General features: G+C 43.9%; 7 protein-coding genes across 7 annotated transcripts; 5 read left to right on the top strand and 2 right to left on the bottom strand.

The window, feature by feature from the left end:
- The first annotated feature begins 1,931 nt into the window (after window positions 1–1,931).
- Window positions 1,932–2,943, top strand: LOC136711855 (histone H1-like). Its single transcript, XM_066688416.1, has one exon. It carries the CDS (start codon window positions 1,971–1,973, stop codon window positions 2,613–2,615), a length of 645 nt encoding a protein of 214 aa, XP_066544513.1. The 5' UTR covers window positions 1,932–1,970; the 3' UTR covers window positions 2,616–2,943.
- Window positions 2,944–3,600: 657 nt separating this feature from the next.
- Window positions 3,601–4,058, top strand: LOC136711863 (histone H2A-like). Its single transcript, XM_066688425.1, has one exon. It carries the CDS (start codon window positions 3,627–3,629, stop codon window positions 4,008–4,010), a length of 384 nt encoding a protein of 127 aa, XP_066544522.1. The 5' UTR covers window positions 3,601–3,626; the 3' UTR covers window positions 4,011–4,058.
- Window positions 4,059–4,946: 888 nt separating this feature from the next.
- Window positions 4,947–5,427, top strand: LOC136711859 (histone H3). Its single transcript, XM_066688421.1, has one exon. It carries the CDS (start codon window positions 5,008–5,010, stop codon window positions 5,416–5,418), a length of 411 nt encoding a protein of 136 aa, XP_066544518.1. The 5' UTR covers window positions 4,947–5,007; the 3' UTR covers window positions 5,419–5,427.
- Window positions 5,428–6,544: 1,117 nt separating this feature from the next.
- Window positions 6,545–6,932, bottom strand: LOC136711869 (histone H4). The gene has a single exon (XM_066688432.1). The coding sequence runs from the start codon at window positions 6,907–6,909 to the stop codon at window positions 6,598–6,600; it is 312 nt and encodes a 103-aa protein (XP_066544529.1). The 5' UTR covers window positions 6,910–6,932; the 3' UTR covers window positions 6,545–6,597.
- A 2,890-nt stretch (window positions 6,933–9,822) lies between these two features.
- LOC136711873 (histone H4) lies at window positions 9,823–10,209 on the top strand. The gene has a single exon (XM_066688435.1). It carries the CDS (start codon window positions 9,845–9,847, stop codon window positions 10,154–10,156), a length of 312 nt encoding a protein of 103 aa, XP_066544532.1. The 5' UTR covers window positions 9,823–9,844; the 3' UTR covers window positions 10,157–10,209.
- A 982-nt stretch (window positions 10,210–11,191) lies between these two features.
- LOC136711865 (histone H2B) lies at window positions 11,192–11,640 on the top strand. Its single transcript, XM_066688428.1, has one exon. It carries the CDS (start codon window positions 11,219–11,221, stop codon window positions 11,591–11,593), a length of 375 nt encoding a protein of 124 aa, XP_066544525.1. The 5' UTR covers window positions 11,192–11,218; the 3' UTR covers window positions 11,594–11,640.
- Window positions 11,641–12,428: 788 nt separating this feature from the next.
- Window positions 12,429–12,877, bottom strand: LOC136711861 (histone H2A-like). Its single transcript, XM_066688423.1, has one exon. It carries the CDS (start codon window positions 12,855–12,857, stop codon window positions 12,474–12,476), a length of 384 nt encoding a protein of 127 aa, XP_066544520.1. The 5' UTR covers window positions 12,858–12,877; the 3' UTR covers window positions 12,429–12,473.
- Window positions 12,878–20,313: the final 7,436 nt, after the last annotated feature.

Raw genomic sequence — 20,313 nt, 5'->3', positions numbered from 1 at the left:
GAATTTCCTTTAACAACAACAGCAACATTAGTATTAATAACATTAGTATTATTACTACTATTACTACTACTAATAATAATATAATACTATCTATATGCTTTAAATAAGACCTATGCAATAATTTTCTTGATTGCATTAAACACAAAGAGTTCATTATAAATCACTTCAATGGACAGGAAAGGACGGGATATATATATTTTTTTTAAAGAACGCATTATACATCTGTAAACGTTTAAAATTAAAATGCCTTGCAAACTCACAAGTATTTTTAATTTTACACTACTAAGAGCCCGTATTAGCATCACTCTATCAGTGAAGATGGAATTAAAAAACGCTACTTTGAAGTGCCTGATTAATTAAAACGATGGCAATACCCACAATCCACTACATCATGCACTTAATTTGCATAAATCCACCCGGTCAAACGCGATACGAACAAAGCCCTCCTGGCGGGATAAGGAGAGGCTGTTTCAACATCAATATGGATTAGGATCAATCACAATATGGAGTTGAGGAAGAAAATACAGTGTATATAGAGTTTCTTCACTAAAAAGCGAAATGTATTAAACTATATGAGCGTGTGTGTTATAGGCTAAAGTATATACGGTTATATTTTAATAAAAAAAAACTAAATTGCCATATCAATAGAAAAGTTAAGTTTAAAATACAAATTTAACACGAAAAATATTACTAAATAATACCCTATAATACGACATAAATAATATCCTACTTTAGTTGCTTAATTAAACTTGACATCTGAAGGCATTTCACCGACTGACTTTGAACTTAATAACCATAAATAGTATTAATTATAATGATAATAATATAACGACACTTTTTTTTTATTTACTGGCATTTATTTAGTTTTGCTTTAATCATGGTATTTATTTTACTTTTGAATACTGTATAGTTTCTTGTAGAGTTTATTAAGCATTATCTTCATTAACAATTGTAAAACAAACTCTGAAGATTATTAATATATTACCAATCTATTTTATGAAGTAATAATTTGGACCCACCTCAGTTCGGACTATTCTTGTTGTGATGAAGGGCTTTTGTCTCAGCAAGGTGAAGCACCTGGTTGGAGCCGATCAGGGCGCCCTGGTAGCTGATTGGCTGAGGTGGCTTCCTATGTTGCTGGGTTTATGGAAAGGGTTCTATAAAGAACTGTTAGTAGTATAAAGAACCCTTTCTGCACTTGAGAATGAAAACGGTTCTCTGCAGCCATTGAATGTTGCAAAGAACCCTTTAAGAACCCAATTTTTTTAAGAATGTGGTGCAATACAATACATGAAATTAAAATGAATTGATATGGTATGAAATGGCAGTAACTTTAAAAACCATGTAACTATTTAAATCCTGACTTTTATATTAGTACAATTGTACAAATTGTAACAAATTGTACAGTATGTCTTAAAGATAGTATGAAGGTGTTTATCTTGTGAGTCGCATTAACCTGAGTGATCTCAAGTGTGTTATCTGCACTACACCAAAAGAGATATTGATACTGGGTAATAGTCTTTACAGACATTATACTGCATGTGATGGCCTCAGAGGGGCCTTGGCTTCATATCGAAGGGGCATTTTCAATTTTGTAAGAGGATTTCAGTGACTTTATTTCGGAAAGATATGAGGACGTAAGATCGAGGTGGCTGCGATTGGAAGCTGTTTTGGTAGGTTTTCGGCTTCTCGGTGAAAAACACGCCGCGGTCATTACTAAAGGCCTGATTAATATTGACGAATGGGGGATTCTGCTTGCACCTCGTGTATTTTCTTTTGGGTTTGTGTTCTTTTTCTTCTACTTCTCTCTGATTTTCTGTGGAGAGAAAACAAATCCGAGAGGCGGTGTGCGCAAGAGAAGTGCCGAGCCTGAGGTTGAGTCTATACGGTTCTCATATAGTGTGTAAGATCCGCCCCTCAGAGCCGCAGTCTCCACACGGTGTGAATCGCATTTACACAGAGACAGAGAAATGGCGGAAGAAGTCGCTCCAGCTCCCGCCGCCGCTCCGGCCAAGGCGCCCAAGAAGAAAGCCGCCGCCAAGACCAAGAAGGCAGGACCCAGCGTGAGCGATCTGATCGTTAAAGCTGTGTCCGCTTCCAAGGAGAGGAGCGGCGTCTCGCTGGCCGCTCTGAAGAAATCCTTGGCGGCCAGCGGCTACGACGTGGAGAAGAACAACTCCCGCGTCAAGGTTGCAGTCAAGAGCCTGGTGACCAAGGGCGCTCTGGTGCAGGTTAAGGGCACCGGCGCTTCGGGCTCCTTCAAGCTGAACAAGCAGCAGGCGGAGGCCAAGAAGAAGCCCGCCACGAAGACCGCTGCTAAGCCCAAGAAGCCAGCGGCCAAGAAACCCGCCGCCGCCAAGAAACCCGCTGCGGCTGCAAAGTCCAAAAAGCCCGCAGCGAAGAAGCCAGCGGCCGCCAAGAAGTCTCCCAAGAAGGCCAAGAAGCCCGCGGCGGCCAAAAAGGCGACCAAGAGCCCCAAAAAAGTTGCTAAGAAGCCGGCGGCGCCCAAGAAGGCCACCAAGAGCCCCAAGAAAGCCAAGGCGGCCAAGCCCAAAGTGGCCAAACCCAAAACCGTCAAGCCGAAAGCCAAGAAGGCGGCTCCGAAGAAAAAGTGAGGGAATTGACTCCGGCTCCCCGCCTCGACCCACAACGGCTCTTCTAAGAGCCACCACAACTTTTTAAATGCGCAATTTCCGTTTTTGTATCTTTTTTCTGATGTATTTTTATTTGTATACTCTATAAAATTGTATAAATATTGCCTTTAAACGTAAGCTGTTATTTTCCCTTCCTGTGAATTGTATATTTCCTGTACGCGTGTACATTTTAATTTTTAAATTGCATTATGGTTTGAACTGTACTGTATTATTGGCACTGCATTGCTCTTGTATTTTGTAAGTCGCCGTGGATAACAGGGTCTGCTAAGAAATACATAATAATACAATGGCTGTTTGCACTGTATTCAATACACAAAGGTACTTTTAAGAGTTTGTATCAGTTTTATGGTGGTGTGTAAAATTATACATTTGTTTTTGTTTCACTCAGGATGTTAGATCAATAGTGAGATTAAATGTAACATAGTCACACAGACGTTAACACTAAGTCGTCATTCTAAATGTATTGTAACAGTTTTGGTACTGCTAAAACACTTGTGGGTCCAAAACAACGAGTCAGACACCAGATAGAGGTAAACGTGCTCTTTATTTCTTCACAGACGTTTACGCTCCGCCTTAAGAAAGGCAGATCAGCCAGTGGAAAGAACTCAACTTAATGCAACAGAAAGGCTATCCGGAGCCGGATTATCTAAACACAGGGAAGAATAACCAAACATGAAACAGGCATACAGAATAGGGGGGAATAAACAACACAAGTCCATAACGGTACATTGAAGTCAGTTTCACCATACAGCACATAAGACCCGCTCCCGCCTCTCACTTCGTTTCAAAAACAGACACCTCCATTCCGATTGGTGAAAACTGCCCTACAGCGCCAATCACTGCAGTCTTTTGATAGGACAGAGAGCTGAGGAGGTTTCAACCAATCATATGCAGACAGATTTCCTTAAAAAGAATTGACCCAGTTAGTTGAATTTCATTCTAGATATTTCAATTCTACAAATTGTTGCAAACATGAGCGGAAGAGGCAAAACCGGCGGAAAGCAGAGAGCGAAGGCCAAGACTCGCTCCTCCAGGGCTGGACTACAGTTCCCAGTCGGCCGTGTCCACAGGCTGCTGCGGAAGGGAAACTATGCCCAGCGCGTCGGTGCTGGAGCCCCGGTCTATTTGGCCGCTGTGCTGGAGTATCTGACCGCCGAGATCCTGGAGCTGGCTGGCAACGCCGCCCGGGACAACAAGAAGACCCGCATCATCCCCCGGCACCTGCAGCTCGCCGTCCGCAACGACGAGGAGCTGAACAAGCTGCTGGGCGGCGTGACCATCGCCCAGGGCGGCGTGCTGCCCAACATCCAGGCCGTGCTGCTGCCCAAGAAGACCGAGAAGCCCGCCAAGAAGTAAAGACTGATTAACTGACTGGCAAAAACGGCTCTTTTAAGAGCCACCCAATCTTCTCATAAAAGCACGGATTTCAATTTAGTGTTATTACGAGTACTGTTGTATTGGTAGCTGCGATATTACATTTTGGGTTTAAATCAATGTCGTTAACCGTTGATTTTCCTGTATGTGTACAGTCCTATACAGTTAACAAAACGTTATAATTGAGGTCCCAAAATATAACTACAGAACAGGTTTTATATTAAAGTAAGCATTCCACCGGTGTACTTATACAAGCTTACAATGCATTTCAACCACTAAACCTTCCAGTACTGTACACTGACAAGTACAGAGGTGGCTAACCCTGGTCCAGGAGAACCGCAGGGTCTACATGCTTGTGCTCTATCAAGAACCAATTGTGGATCTTAATTAGACACAATAGCCCTGTGTTCAAGGTATCCAATGATTGGTGATTTAGAGACCTGGAAAACTTTCAGGATCGCGGCTTTCCAGGAACAGGGTTGGCTACCACTGGGCTAGTGCATGTCACTGTGAAGAAAAATCCAGTCTGTTAGTCTGTAGTAGAGACTGGGAGTTAAAGAGGAACAAATTCGTTTAAAGCTCTTAGAGAGAGGGCATTTAATGTGTCTCTCTCAATACAATGATCTGCATCCATTCTTCATCAATCTTATTACGAACATTATAACAAATGACAATCCATAGGTCTTATCTATAGTGTAAAAAGTACATTTACTGCAGTGTGTTTAAAACGGCGGGAGGCAGAGGGCGAGGAGAACAATGAAGCAGCTCGTTCGGTTAGAAGCTGGGCGGTACAGATACAACGCAGTAACTGGCGCCCGAATTTAAATACGGCCAATCACTGGTTAGGATTCACATGCTAACCAATCATCATTCGGATGAAATCTCAGCCAATGGCTTCAGGCAAGGTCTGCTTTAAAAAGGGTTCCTGCTGGTCGTCACTTTATTTCTGAATCTACGCTTAGATTTTGAGGTTGTGAGAATGGCCAGGACAAAGCAGACTGCTCGCAAATCCACCGGCGGAAAGGCGCCTAGAAAGCAGCTGGCGACCAAAGCTGCTCGCAAGAGCGCCCCGGCCACCGGCGGAGTGAAGAAGCCTCACCGCTACAGGCCCGGCACTGTGGCTCTCCGGGAGATCCGCCGCTACCAGAAGTCCACCGAGCTGCTGATCCGCAAGCTGCCCTTCCAGCGCCTGGTCCGAGAGATCGCCCAGGACTTCAAGACCGACCTGCGCTTCCAGAGCTCCGCCGTCATGGCTCTGCAGGAGGCCAGCGAGGCGTACTTGGTCGGCCTGTTCGAGGACACCAACCTGTGCGCCATCCACGCCAAGAGAGTCACCATCATGCCCAAAGACATCCAGCTGGCCCGCCGCATCCGGGGAGAGCGAGCCTAGATACTGACCCCAGAGAACGAGACACAACGGCTCTTTTCAGAGCCACACACATCTCCTGAACAGAGCGAGTTCATTTTGTTGGCTTTTGTTTTAATTCCATATTGAAGTCATGTTAGTTGATTTTCTGTATAGTCCGTCTGTGTTACCTTGCATAGGACAAGGAATCGGTCAGATTTATTTATTTTTTATTTATATGCTTGTATTTCACTGCAGTGACCGTGAATTACAATTGTGACCAATAGCACTTATCACGTGCGAATATTAGAACGTTTTGGATGAAAACGTTCGGTCATAATTTAAAGATTAATGTTATTTTCCAAAGATGGAATTAACATCAATGCATTTAATTCCTGCTTTATACATGTACACAATCTTCAAGGTTCATTGTCTCAGGGAAAATACGTGTATTATGGTTGTTAAAATAGCCACGGATGCATGAAGCATAAACAGCCGAGAAAATAAACATAACGACGATAAATATCTTAATTTGTACTTGATGGGACACAAGAGTTGAAGTCCTTGATGATAAAGAAGAAATGTAGACGTGCTGACTGGCTTGCCAGTATTTCCTCACACTGGTATAGCGATATTCCGTACTAAATAGTGTATTAAATGTAATGTACAATTACTTTCATTGCAGCGTGATAATCTCAGCATTCAGGTAACAAAAACCTATATCAATGCGCATTTAATGAAAATCTTGTTAGTTTCACATTCTTACGTCTAGGAATCTTAATCTCTCAATCTTAAATAGAATCCTAAATAATTTGTATTTCATACCATACACTGGAAACTCGGCATGAAACATTGAAAAAACATGTAAGTTTACGATGAAATGCGAAACAAGGGACAATACACAACACTCGGCCGTACATAGATCTTCATAGATATATAAAAATCAATGAATACAATACAGGGCATTTTACGTGAAAGGGCAATATACCTAGTGATATCAACATCATATAATCCCCACAAGTATACATCTGAGCTCTTAAAAGAGCAAATACAAAAAACCGTATGGACGATAAAACAAAACAAAACCGAGAAGTACGTCTAAGGGAAGAAACAGAATACAAGATCACTCTACACAGAAGAACGAAATCCAAACTCCTACATTGAAAGTGTGGGCGGCCCTTAAAAGGACCTTTGGGTTGTGAGCGGGTCGGGTCAGGCAGTGGTTTATCCTCCGAAGCCGTACAGAGTGCGACCCTGGCGCTTCAGCGCGTACACCACATCCATGGCGGTGACGGTCTTCCTCTTGGCGTGCTCGGTGTAGGTGACGGCATCACGGATCACATTCTCCAGGAACACCTTCAGCACTCCACGGGTCTCCTCGTAGATCAGGCCGGAGATGCGCTTGACTCCACCACGCCGAGCCAGGCGGCGAATAGCGGGCTTGGTGATTCCCTGGATGTTATCACGGAGCACTTTACGATGGCGCTTAGCGCCTCCTTTACCGAGTCCCTTTCCACCCTTGCCTCTTCCAGACATACTTGCTTCTTCTAATATCCACTAAACAATTCCTACATAGTTGAAAATGCTCCCTAGTTATAGTCGTGTAGCGGACCTGATTGAGGCCATGGAAAAGCGGCAGGCAGAATCGCCCGCCATTTCTATGGGGAGCTAGAAACGTTTCACCACCAAACTTGATCTATGTACATTCATAAATGGAGAACCGAGTCTCTTTACACCCTTGCCTCTTTCTGACATACTTTCTTCTGCGAAGCGTTAGAATAATTTCAATCCAGGACGGGATTTTGCTTAATTGGACAGCTCACAACATCTGCTCTTTCCTGTCCATTTTTACACATTGGAATTCAATTTACTACAAGCTGCAACAATGGCACAACATATAATCGACTCAGACCTATAAGGCTACACATTCTACATCATTTGGGGCTTTTGCCTTTTCATACTTTTGTAGAATTCCAGTTCTGAAGTCTAGAGGGTCTGTGGGTTGTGTTTTCTGAAGAAATGTGACTTTAGAGCACTCCATGTTTTGAAGGAAAAATGCAATTTGTATGCAAACAGGGCAGTGGTTGGCTGTGTCCATGCCTCGGGCTGCAGTGCTTCAAACGTTTTGTGTTTCTTGTATGTATCAAAGCTGCAGACTTTACACAACAATCTCATAATGTGCAGATACCTATAGAAGTCATGAAATGGCTGTGTAAAATTGACTGCCATTTTAAATGCCTCAGTTTTGACACATGAAGCCTTTATTGTAGTTATATTATTGTGAATTGGCAGCTATATTTTACTGTCTTCATTGTCAATGACTTCTGCTGATTCTGAAAATGTGAGACTCCTAAGAAACACTTTAAAGCAACCAAAATGTATGGCAGTCAAGACAATCAGAATGGAGTTACAATTGAAGAATAGTTGGTTAAGATTGTTTCTAATGTGTTTTATAGATATTTTTAAAATATATAGAAGTCAGTAGCAATGATGTCTCAGCAAAATACAGCCCCAAAAACATAACTAAATATTTAACAGATAACACAGGATTCTATAATTATAATGTCAAAATAATGAAACTACTATTTTACATGTTTCAAGAATGAAGGGGTATATCATAAATGTATACATGCAAAGGAGCTTTATCAATCACAGATTGTGGCTTTAAAAAACAAAAACAGACTGCTTTTCTTTCAGATACAATGGAAATACATATACACTTATTATTTGAACATGCCTTCATATGAAACACAGGGACACTTGGCTGTTCACAGCAATGGGATTCACCTGTTGATGATATGATTTGATAAGCCTACAATAAATTGACAAAGCAACAAGAAACCACATAGCTCAGTTCGAATCTGTGAAGTCCTCTCCACATCCAGTGTCATCCTACTTTACAAAAAATACATATTAAAAGAACTATGCTCACACTTCGCCTGACCAGGTGCATGGCAGGGGAATTGACAGCTTGTTAGTTATATAGTTACAGTGTTCAGAGTTAGAGAGTTCTTGAAATCACAATATTGTTTACGTTCATTACTTAATTACTGTTATATATTTTTTATTAAATTGATTTGACAAATTTACCAGTACCTGACCTACATTAGCATAACAATCAATTTGTAAATACATGTCTCTCCTTTGTTACACATACATCAACATCGTCTTAATATATACATATTGTAATTACCATAATGCAATGTAAATCCTGCATTAAATCATTCCCCAGGGTGAAGTAACTTTCACAAAACAAAATCCTAATATCCATATTGTAAGTCTTTAACTCGAAGTTAAAACTTTTATAATATAATAGTTCACTATTCTATTAGCGTTCACTTTCGTGTATTACAATCGAACTTGAAAAATATTGCACCAAAACAGAAATGTTGCATAATGTTGAATCAATATGTGGAAATCCAGTGAAACCTGTTGGGACTGAGAGGCGGAAGCGCAGATGTGTTCTGGTTTGCTTTGTCCCTCTCCTTAGGAATCGCTGGTGCACACAATGTAATAATTTAAGTTTAATCTTAATTATAACTTCAGAAAATAAATAATAAACGTATCCAGTTTGGGGGGGTTCCCATGTGTTTCCTGTACATCATTCCTTGCATCCATGTTTACTACCAGCAGACGGAACATATTCTCAAACCCTCTCAAATCACTAGTGTTTGGTTGATGTTACTGTTTCTTCGTAGTTTTATTTTTTCATATGAAGAACTGCGTGTGTTTCCCTCTCTGTCTGTCTGTCTGTCTGTCTGTCTCTGTGAACAAGGTCACTTTCTCACGGTCTTATTGTGCTACGGCACTGTGCTATACTTCAACCCTGATGCCTAGAAGAACAGGGTCTGATAAGAACCAGTTTCCACCAGCAATTTGGGCTCGATACATCATACAAACCGCCCTTATATTAAACATTACGTATGCCTTAATTTCCCCAGGTTTAGCCATATATGGTTCTTTCTGGGCAGTTGTCAGGCAGAAACTGAGTTCCCACTCATCACGGGACAGACATGTGGGCCCTGTTACGTTTCTCTCCTGTCTGGTTTGCATACAAGTAGTTTGTAACTTTGCTAAGACTGTTCTTGAGATTGCCCCTTGAACCTCTTCCATGCAGCTGCTTGTAATAAAAGCCTTTTAATTACAGTTGCAAGTCTCTCTGGATTTCTGCGACTCTTCACAAATAATCGCGTTTTGTTTCTCCAAGCACCCACCCCTCCGAGTGCTCTTTTTTTGGAAGTTCAGATATGGTAAAATTAAACAAGAATACATACATGATGAATTGACATAGATTTGAGTTTGGTGGTGAAAAGCTTAATTCATATGCTGTTACACACGTTCCACTGAGAGAAGGTGGGCGATTCCTGCCTGCCGCTACTTCATAGCCTCAATCAGGTCCGCTACATGACTATAACTATGGAGCATTTTCAACTATGTAGGACTTGTTTAGTGAACATTAGAAGAAGCAAGTATGTCTGGAAGAGGTAAGGGTGGGAAGGGACTCGGTAAAGGAGGCGCTAAGCGCCATCGTAAAGTGCTCCGTGATAACATCCAGGGAATCACCAAGCCCGCTATTCGCCGCCTGGCTCGGCGTGGTGGAGTCAAGCGCATCTCCGGCCTGATCTACGAGGAGACCCGTGGAGTGCTGAAGGTGTTCCTGGAGAATGTGATCCGTGATGCCGTCACCTACACCGAGCACGCCAAGAGGAAGACCGTCACCGCCATGGATGTGGTGTACGCGCTGAAGCGCCAGGGTCGCACTCTGTACGGCTTCGGAGGATAAACCACTGCCTGACCCGACCCGCTCACAACCCAAAGGTCCTTTTAAGGGCCGCCCACACTTTCACTTGAAGGGCTTGCATTTAACTTTTTGTTTGAAGAAACCTCCTGTATAAGTGTACTTCTATCTGTTCCCCTAAACACAGACACTCCACTGCTTGGTATTTTATCTATCATCCATACGGTCTTGTGCATGTTGTCTGGCATTGCTGTAATACGCAGTATGATGTGCTACTTTTCAGAGGTGTTTTGTTTTGGGTGTGCTTTGACGTTCTAGCCCAAAACTACGTAATAATTATTGTTTTTGGGTTGAGCTGTTTTGGTTACAATATAGGCTGCTATATTAAATATTCAATACATAGATACATATTTAATGATGAATATAGATACAAAAGTTGGGATACCTGTAAAGCACTCCTGCTACCCACCACAGATTAAGTGCCTAATTATAATTCTTTATATTTACTTATACGTAATTTCTTCGGCTGTGTTTACGTCCGCGTATTGGTGTCTACTTTAAACCCATAATCGGATACAAAGGCTTCACCAGAGTATTAACAAATAATTCGTCATATTATACGTAATGATTTAAATGTAAAAAAGTTCTAGCAAGACCATATCGAAACTTGTAATCACTTTTCTTGTATTATTTTTAAAGCGAACATTTTTGGAATGCAAGGCGGGAATATGTGTCTAATGCAGGTTTATTCATTTGCCTTTAAACCTGATATTAATCGTAATATCGTAGGTATAATGTAATTAAAAATAAAGACAAACGTTTACATGTATTTAAATGTTGGATGTTCTGCAAATGTATATACATATCGTAAATTCAGTCGTAATGTGCTAGAAAGGGGGTTTGGAAAACCAGTCTAAACTAGTTCTGTCCACCCTGTAATTCTCATAGAGCGAGGCAGAGAAAAGTGAACGTCATAAAATAAGCGATACGAACCAATGAACGGTCTTCTTGGGTTTAACTATCTTATTTGCATAGAGCTGCTATAAATAGAGGCGTTGTGAGACGAGCCTGTCATTCGTCTTTTAGATTTTCTAACAAGCCGAAACGATGCCTGAACCAGCGAAGTCTGCTCCCAAGAAGGGCTCCAAGAAAGCCGTGACCAAGACGGCGGTGAAGGGCGGCAAGAAGCGCAGAAAGTCCAGGAAGGAGAGCTACGCCATCTACGTGTACAAAGTGCTGAAGCAGGTGCACCCGGACACCGGCATCTCTTCCAAGGCCATGGGCATCATGAACTCCTTCGTCAACGACATCTTCGAGCGCATCGCCGGCGAGGCCTCCCGCCTGGCGCACTACAACAAGCGCTCCACCATCACCTCCCGGGAGATCCAGACCGCCGTGCGGCTGCTGCTGCCCGGAGAGCTGGCCAAGCACGCCGTGTCTGAGGGCACTAAGGCCGTCACCAAGTACACCAGCTCCAAGTAAACCCGATCGGAAGCTGAACGAACCCAAAGGCTCTTTTAAGAGCCACGCACTCGGTCTGTGAAAGAGAATCCATTCATACAGTCTTCAATTCAAGATGCATATATTCGTTTTTAATACGTTCTAAAGCTGCACCGATAATTACGTATATTATAGTATATTAGTCAACGTGTACATGAAAAAATCTAAATTTGGTAAACGTTTTGTATACATTGCGATTACGTTATGTGCTTTCAATTGCAATGTGCGTTTAAGCTGTAAATAAACATCACAATAATACAACTTCATTTTTGGGGAGGCATTTCTGTGGCTTAAAACAAGTTGAGTCTCCGGTCTTGCCTCTGGCCGCTTATCAGTATCTAGGCTCGCTCTCCACGTATGGACATGATGGTGACTCTTGGCGTGGATGGCGCACAAGTTTGGTGTTGACTATTAATAGGATAATGTTGAGGACAATAATACAGATGATAACTTTACACAGGACAAACACACTTTAACATTGTCTCAGTCCTAATTGTGTGCAAACGTTCACCAGTTATGCGAAAATGTGAATAAATCTATGGAAATATATTCGAATAAAAATGTTTGGAATTACGGATTGAACATGAATGGTTTGTTATATCGTGTTGAAACATTCTGGACAAGATAGACAAGTAAGTTAAAATACACAATATCCACAATCCACAGTACTAGGATTAAGATAGTTTCTCCCTAATCGTAGTAACAAAAATGAAGTGATGTAGCGTCTGTGATTGTACACGATTTACGTAATGTTTAAAATAATCGAGCTAGAAAAAAGGAAAACTAAACAGAATTTTGTACTTTAGTGAAACGGGTGGGTGGCTCTTAAAAGAGCCGTTTTTGCCAGTCAGTTAATCAGTCTTTACTTCTTGGCGGGCTTCTCGGTCTTCTTGGGCAGCAGCACGGCCTGGATGTTGGGCAGCACGCCGCCCTGGGCGATGGTCACGCCGCCCAGCAGCTTGTTCAGCTCCTCGTCGTTGCGGACGGCGAGCTGCAGGTGCCGGGGGATGATGCGGGTCTTCTTGTTGTCCCGGGCGGCGTTGCCAGCCAGCTCCAGGATCTCGGCGGTCAGATACTCCAGCACAGCGGCCAGATAGACCGGGGCTCCAGCACCGACGCGCTGGGCATAGTTTCCCTTCCGCAGCAGCCTGTGGACACGGCCGACTGGGAACTGTAGTCCAGCCCTGGAGGAGCGAGTCTTGGCCTTCGCTCTCTGCTTTCCGCCGGTTTTGCCTCTTCCGCTCATGGTTACAAAGGTTCGCTTAAATCTGTAATAATGAAAAGAAATCCATGACTCTTATTTAAAGACACGTGTCTCCTCATGATTGGTTTAAATGTTTCCTTACAGCTAACCAATCAAAGAACAGCACTATCAGAAGAGCTATAAGACAGTTTTAACTAATCACAACACCGGTGTCAGTTTGCTTTCAGTGAAAAGTCTGGAGCGGGGTTTATGATTATTCTTTAACCGGCAATGTTGTCTCTTTGTCTCGGGTGGAATTATAGAAGCTATTAATTTGGTCTGTATAATCACAGTGCGGTAGCAATCATCATATAATTAATTATGTAAATGTTAATTATATATAATTATACTGTGACTTACAAAAGTATTCAGACCGTCGTCTGTTGTCCCATTTTGTGAAATTACAAAATTATGTATACACATTTTTTGTAACGGCGAGCTTATACATAATTATATACGTAATTATAATCAATATTTTATTAAAATCTTGAATACTCAAACTGAAGCAGTTTGAGGGTAAGATAAGTGCAGGATAAGTATAATGAAAACCGAAAGAGAAATATAATGACTGCATAATTATTCAGACTCTTCGACACAAAATTTGGTAGAAACACCTATGGAAGCAATTACAGCTGCGAGTCTTTTTGGCTAAGTCCCTACCAACTTTGCACCAGTGGTTCCTGCAACTCTATCAGTGATGCAGTGATGGAAGTGATGCGCGCACCCTCCAGCCAGTGTCTCCAGTCCTTGAAAGCCAGTTTCACGGCGAGGAGCTCACGGTTGCTGATGTCGTAGTTGTGCTCCGCCGATGACAGCTTGTGGGAGAAGAAGGCACAGGGGTGAAGCTTGGGCGGCTGTCCATGGCGCTGGGAGAGCACAGCCCCCACTCCGGACTCAGAGGCGTCCACCTCCACGACGAACGGCAGAGAGGGGTCCGGGTGTCTGAGGATTCGGGGCTGTTGTGAACAGGGTCTTCAGACGGGCGAATGCGGCAGTGGCAGAGTCTGTCCAGGTGAAAGTCAGGGGGGATCCCTTTAACAGAGAGGTCACTGGAGAGGCAACAATGCTGTAATTGCGGATTAACCAGATAAAAGTTTGCAAAGCCCAGGAAGCGCTGCAGCTCCTTCACAGTGCGGAGCTGTGGCGTATGGTACACTTATAAATTTCAATTAAAGAAGTTAATTTATAGTATCACTTTATCACGAATCCTGGAATCTTGTAGAACTCAATTTCTGTAATAATTGGATGCAGACACCAATTCCAAAGATATAAATTGTCATATTTATTCAAAAACAAAAACTAAATGTAGCACTACACTAATTATACAAAAGGGAAAAACTAATTAAAATTCAACTCTAGATCAACAAATCAAAGACAAATCACTTCCGTGACCAAATCAAAGACCATGGGATCGCATATGATAACACACAAATCGTTCAACAAAAAAGGTTATAAACACATTGACTACAATACCGGTTAATAAGACGAAGGTGAGTCTCTCATTAGTATTGTTAGTCAGATATTAAATAACTACGCAGGTCAGTATTTATGTCAGGTAACTTCTCCTTATATATATATATATCAGTCTCATTTACGTTTAGATGCCGAGAAAGATCCTATCATTACTTGTTACCACAATTTCCCTTAACTGATTATTATTCAATGATTAAGGATAGGCAGGGCCACCAATAATCTAATGTCTATTAACTTGTGTCAATTTCAGACTAAACAGTTAAAACAGGAATGAGAAGATATTTCTTGGCGTTGACAGATATTATTTCTAAAATTATCAACAAAACAGTTTAATGCAACACACATTTATATTTAAGATAACTAAATGATATTACACATTCTAGAGTTATGAATCACAGATTAACATTTCTAATTGATTTCTCAAATGTCATGAATCATGAACTCCAAACTGTTAAACTTATCTGAACTTCGTTGCAGAGAGGCCTCTCTGTCTTCGGGCTCAGATAACAGCACACGGCACGAGGTCCGTGTGGTTTGGAACAAAGGCAGTCCGGTTCGGCTTTGTCCAAGAACTTCCACTCAGTCGATGCACCTGGAAGTTGGGGTTTCGCGAAAGTAGAGTTGTTTCCAAACAGATTTTCCACTGGTTTGAAGGCTCCAAGGTTGTGCACAAAATCTTCTTTGTAAGCAGGGGTTCCACCGTAGTTACTTGAAGACGAAGTCTTTGAGGAAAGCAGGGCCCTGTTTGTTCCAAGGGTCAAGTTTCTTAAGACTCAAATAGCTATTTAAATGACTGAACACTTTTGTATACAGTCGACTTAGTCAATTGTCCAGCTGTAAAACTCCACTGATCAGGTGGGCACAGGCGGGCAGCGCAGTCTGTAAAGTTCTTTATTTAATAAAGTCCTTTAAAAGAATTCTTCGTACGGCTCAATCTCCTTCTCCCAGTTTAACTCTTCTGTTGCCGGTAAAGACTTGGTTGGTTTCTGGTTCCGGTTCTGGCAACAGAGCTACAGGTTGAGCTGTGGCAGCGAGTTACTGGTTCAGGTGAGAGAGAGAGAGAGAGAAAGACTGTCCGCTGTTCCTTATAGTCTGTCAGATCAATAGGTGATTGGTCCCTGAGTTCTTGAGATTGGATTTCGGTTTCAGCCCCCAGTGTCCTATTGGAGGGGGGCTTGATTTATGACTGATGTCAATCCATGCCATCTTTTGGAAATGCCAGTTGGCCTGGGTTCGTAGCTCTATGTCGGGATTTCGGCTCTCATCCACTTCAAAGAGTTTTTATCACCTACAGGCCCCTTTCTCCAGACATCTCATAGCAGAATTCCAAACTATTTGGCCTCTTCTCGGTGCCATCCTCCCCAAAACTGTCACTTTGATGCAAACCAGTTCCAAGCTGATGAGCTAAGGAAATCTGATTACTTTGGGGGGGGAGAGGTCTTCTTTAGATCAGTGCTTCAGCTCAGAGCCCAAATGCTCTTATCCAAATACACCCAACATAACGCTACAGCGCTCACCTTTTCCACGTCCATGTGTATGCTGTGGGCGTCGATGACGTAACCCAGGATCCCGATGCGCTGGCGGTGGAACTCGCACTTCTCCGCCTTGACGTATAGTCCGTTGCACAGCAGACACTGGAGCACCTGGCGCACCTGGGAGACATGCTCGGAGAGGGAGGAGGAGGAGATCAAGATGGCGTCTATGTAGACGATGATGAACCGAAGACCTCCGTTTGGAGACGAAAAAGAAGCTAGCCGCGGCTGGTGATGTGGATGGATGGATGATTCCCTGGTCCAGAGCCTCCCTGATGTACTCCTCCATTGCCTGAGTCTCTGGGAGAAAGAGATAAATGTGCCCTCTGGGAGGAGAGGTGCCTGAAAGGAGGTCAATGGCACAGTCCTCGGATCGGTGTGGTGATAAACGGGAAGCCTGGGTCTTGCTGAACACCGCCGCCAGATCTTCGGAGAGGAGGCACACACAGTGAGAGAGGGATGTGGTGTTTGATGGCTGTCTCCTTGTTAATGAAGTTCCCAGCAGAACCGGAGTGAAGCAGCGCATAAACAAAGACTTGTTTATCGCCAATCTGGATCTGAGCCCAAACATGACACTGAGCTGGAGTGACGAGTGGGCACAGTGTGGTGCTCACAGGGTCATCAGGGGGTGTGGAGGAGGAGCCAGGAAGACACGGACACGCGTCTCGGAAATGCCCCGACTGACCACAATAGAGGCAGAGGCGCTGCTGTAATCTCCTCTGTCTTTTGTCGGGGGACAGGTGTTTTCTGCCCAGTGGCATGGGCTCTGCCTCACACAAGGCGTTGAGTGCATGGCTATGGCTGGCAGGTGGCTGAGAGACAGCAGGAGTGGACCGGGTTCCCCTCGTCTGCATCAGGTTATCCAGCCTGACCAACAGCTGGATGAGTTGCTCCAGGGTGAGCGCCTCGTCTCAGCATGCTACCTAGGATTGCAGGTCCTGGTCCAGTCCCCGAAGGAACACAGTGAGCAGAGCCCAATCATGCCATCCACTGAGTGTTGCCAGCGTCCGGAACCGCAGGGCGTTAATCCGCAGCATATGATTTGCCCTGGTGCAGCTCAAGGAGCTGTTCTGCGGCATCTCTCCCTTCCGCTGGGTGATGGAAAACCTCCTGGTAGTGAGAAAGGCAGTCAGAGATCTTGTCAACTCACCCTGTTGTTTCCAGACAGTGGAAGCCCAGTGGAGTGCAGTCAGGAGGGTGATGATAAAGGCAATCTTAGCCTCCTCAGTAGAGAATGACATGGGCAAGTGGGCAAAGTAAAGCTGCCATTGCAATACAAAGCCCTCGCAGTGGTCAGGGGACCCGTCGTACTTTCCCGGAACAGCCAACTGGACCGGCTGGGCAGGAGCTGCAGGGGTGACAGCAGGAACTGGAGCAGCCATCGCCGGGGAAGCAGGTGGTCGCACCAGTAGGTATGTGCTAAGCTGGTCCAGAACCATCTCAATTTGCAAGAACATCTGATCATGCTTCCCAAGTTTGGCCCTATGGGCAGTGAGGGTGGTCAGTACCACTGGGTCCATTGTAGGCGAAGTTTTATGTTATTATTATTATTTTTTTTTTATTTCTTGGCAGATGCCCTTATCCAGGGTGACTTACAACATAAGTGCAAAACAAAGTTCAAAAATACAGTTACGTAAAAGGCATCAATCATTACAAACTCAATTTACATAAAACATAGTGTTATGGTACAAAGCTTCAGTTGAAGCAACCCTTCGGATCCCAGTGAATAAGGCACCCCAGTGAGCACTTCCAGTAACAGTGTAGACTCTCAGCAGGAGAGTAAAGTCACTGACACAATGTCTGTTCGTTTATCTTTGATTATTGAAAGTTTCACACTGCCTTTTATACATCAGCAAGCTATATTTCAAAGGAGGTTCGGGGCCGTCCCGAAACCTGGATGATATTTTCTTGGCATATGTCCCGGGGCAGTTCCGAGAAGAAGCAATAATTAATGAGGTATTCTTTATAATTGGGGAAACAATATTTCATCCAGACATGGAAGCACTGGTAACAAGGACACAGCACACACTATACTGATAAGAACATGTTATATAGTTTTGGTTCGTTAACTAAAGAATGTCCACGGCAGTAGAAATTATCTCTATCTGCCACACAGATAAGTCTGAGCAGAGAAATCCTAATAAGAACAAGGAAACCCTTATAAGAGAAAGTTTAACTAGTATCTTACTGGAAAGCAATTTTACCCCAACACATAGTAAAATACTATTTATGTGTTAAAGTATTTTACATTACAGATAAAAACATACAAAGTTTTAATACTCATGATTAAAACTTTTTAAAAATACAATTCTAAAATCATTTCTAAAACTTTTAAAATCCTTAAAAGTTTTAATCAAAACAAGTGAATTCAAAAGTGCAATGAATATCAAAACAATGTTAATATGGCAAACTGCCAAAAAACTATAATAAAACCAAACCAAAACAATCTGATGTGTTGTTTCAAATAAACGGTAAATGCATTAGACAAAATAATAAACCAAAACATATCACTAAAACAAACAAAACCGTCTAATACATTTATTTTCTAATATTTATAAATAGCCAACACATCAGACAAACCATCAACATAAAAAAAAAAAATCAAAACCATGTGCATTTAAAAACATTTAAAACAAAGACAATCAGTCTCTCATTTCAATTTAAAAACAAATACTTAAATAAATCACAGTCCAGATGGCGATATTATTCATTTGCTTCCCAGTGCTGATGTTTCACTCTGGGTTGGCTCCCCCCTCCGCAGGCCGTGGTTGCCTCTCCGGCATCCTCACGCTGCGTGGATGTTGACTAGGCGCCGGCATTTGGCTCCTCACAGACCTGCAGAGAGAGAGAGACAGAGAGCCAATCCGGGTGCACATGGGAAGCTTTACTCACATCTGTACCACTGAGACCAGCGTGTCAGGTTGGGCTCTGCTCCTGAGGAGTGGCCCTGAGATGGGGGCCCTAGGACCCCCGGACCATGTTAGGAGGAAGAGAACCTTTCAGCTCCCCCCTCCCCATCTACTGATCTTCTTAACATCAGGGAGGGGGGGAGTAGGGGTATCTCTTCTCCCCTCTCTTCTTCTCTTTCAACTCCTCCTCCTTCCCGGAGGCCTTGACCCCCAACATCTCTGTACATTTCTCCATGGCTCCTTCCTCCAGGTATGGAACTCCTGGAGGGTGAGACCGTGGGCCGGCTGCTCCTTTATCCCCCTTAGCTCCACCACTGGCTGAAGCCGTCGCAACATCTCTGAGGTGGCTAGAGGAGCCCCCTTTCTGTGCTGGCGGCTTCACGATGCTCCCCCTGCCGGACCCGTGTGCAGCACCTGATCTAGTTCACCCTCCAGCTGCAACGGTTCCAGGACTTTCTTTCTCACCACTGGCCCATCGTAGCCGGAGGGAGGGCTGGCTCTTTCCTACGAGACGGTCTCGGCCACACTATCTTTCGACCCGGCTCCCGAGGCTCTGCTCTCCTCTCTCTTACGTCCATCATGGCGGGGCCGGATGTTCCGGACTCTGCAACCCCTGTTTTCACTGGAGGAGGTAGTGGGGTTTCTGCCCTGGCTCCAGCGAGGGGGGGGGCGGGGGGAGATCGTCTATCTTGGGCTTCCTCCAGAGAGGAGACATTATTTGAGTTATTGGCAGTATTCTCCTCTCTGTCCACCACTTTTCTCTTTTTATTGCTCACCTTCACCCAACCCCGTCCCTCCTGATGTTCCCCCTTTCTTTTTGGTGGTTCCTTTGGAGTAGGTGGGGGTTCTGGAGCCAGGACATATATCTGTTCTTCCTCTGCTTCTCCCTCCTCCTCCCGTGCCGGGCCTCCCTCCTGTTCCGGCTTGGGGTCCGGAATGGAGTTGCTAGTTAGTGAGAAGGGAGACCTGGCTCTATTGGCGTATGAGTCTGTGCAATTTTTATAAATATGGCCCCCACAGCCACAGAGGTTGCAGAGTATCTTTTCTCTGCAGGCGTGTGTCAGGTGACCTCCCTTACACTTGCCGCAGACCACCGCTGTGCACTGGGCAACAACGTGGTCTCGGCCCTGACACCGCCTGCAGAGTTTTGGTATCCTGTCATTGTAGACCAGCCCCCTAGCTTCACCAATCTGTATAGTACTGGGGAGGTGGCAGACCTTCTCCGGGTTCTCCACACTCTGCCTTAACCGGATCCGGCACTGCCACGCTCCCCCCCAAACACCGTCCCCATCCAACACCTTAGCTATCCTTGTTGAGAGCTCACTGAACCTCGCAAGCCAGATCTCCACATCCTTACCTGAAACCGTCTCACAGAAGAACTGCACAGTCACTATCCTATAGCGGATGTCCGACAGGATTATCATTGTGTAACCTGCCAGCTCCCTATACTTCTCCTTCCTATACACTCTATAGCACTCCTCTAGCAGATCATGATTAGCAAAGCTTACCTCGAAGATGTCTTTGTCTTTGTGCGGCAGCTTCACC

This window comes from Amia ocellicauda, chromosome 16 (assembly GCF_036373705.1).
Source record: "Amia ocellicauda isolate fAmiCal2 chromosome 16, fAmiCal2.hap1, whole genome shotgun sequence".
Classification (NCBI taxonomy): Eukaryota; Metazoa; Chordata; class Actinopteri; order Amiiformes; family Amiidae; genus Amia; species Amia ocellicauda.
The sequence above is the reverse complement of the archived record's forward strand: the minus strand, read 5'-3'. Positions and strand labels throughout refer to the sequence as shown.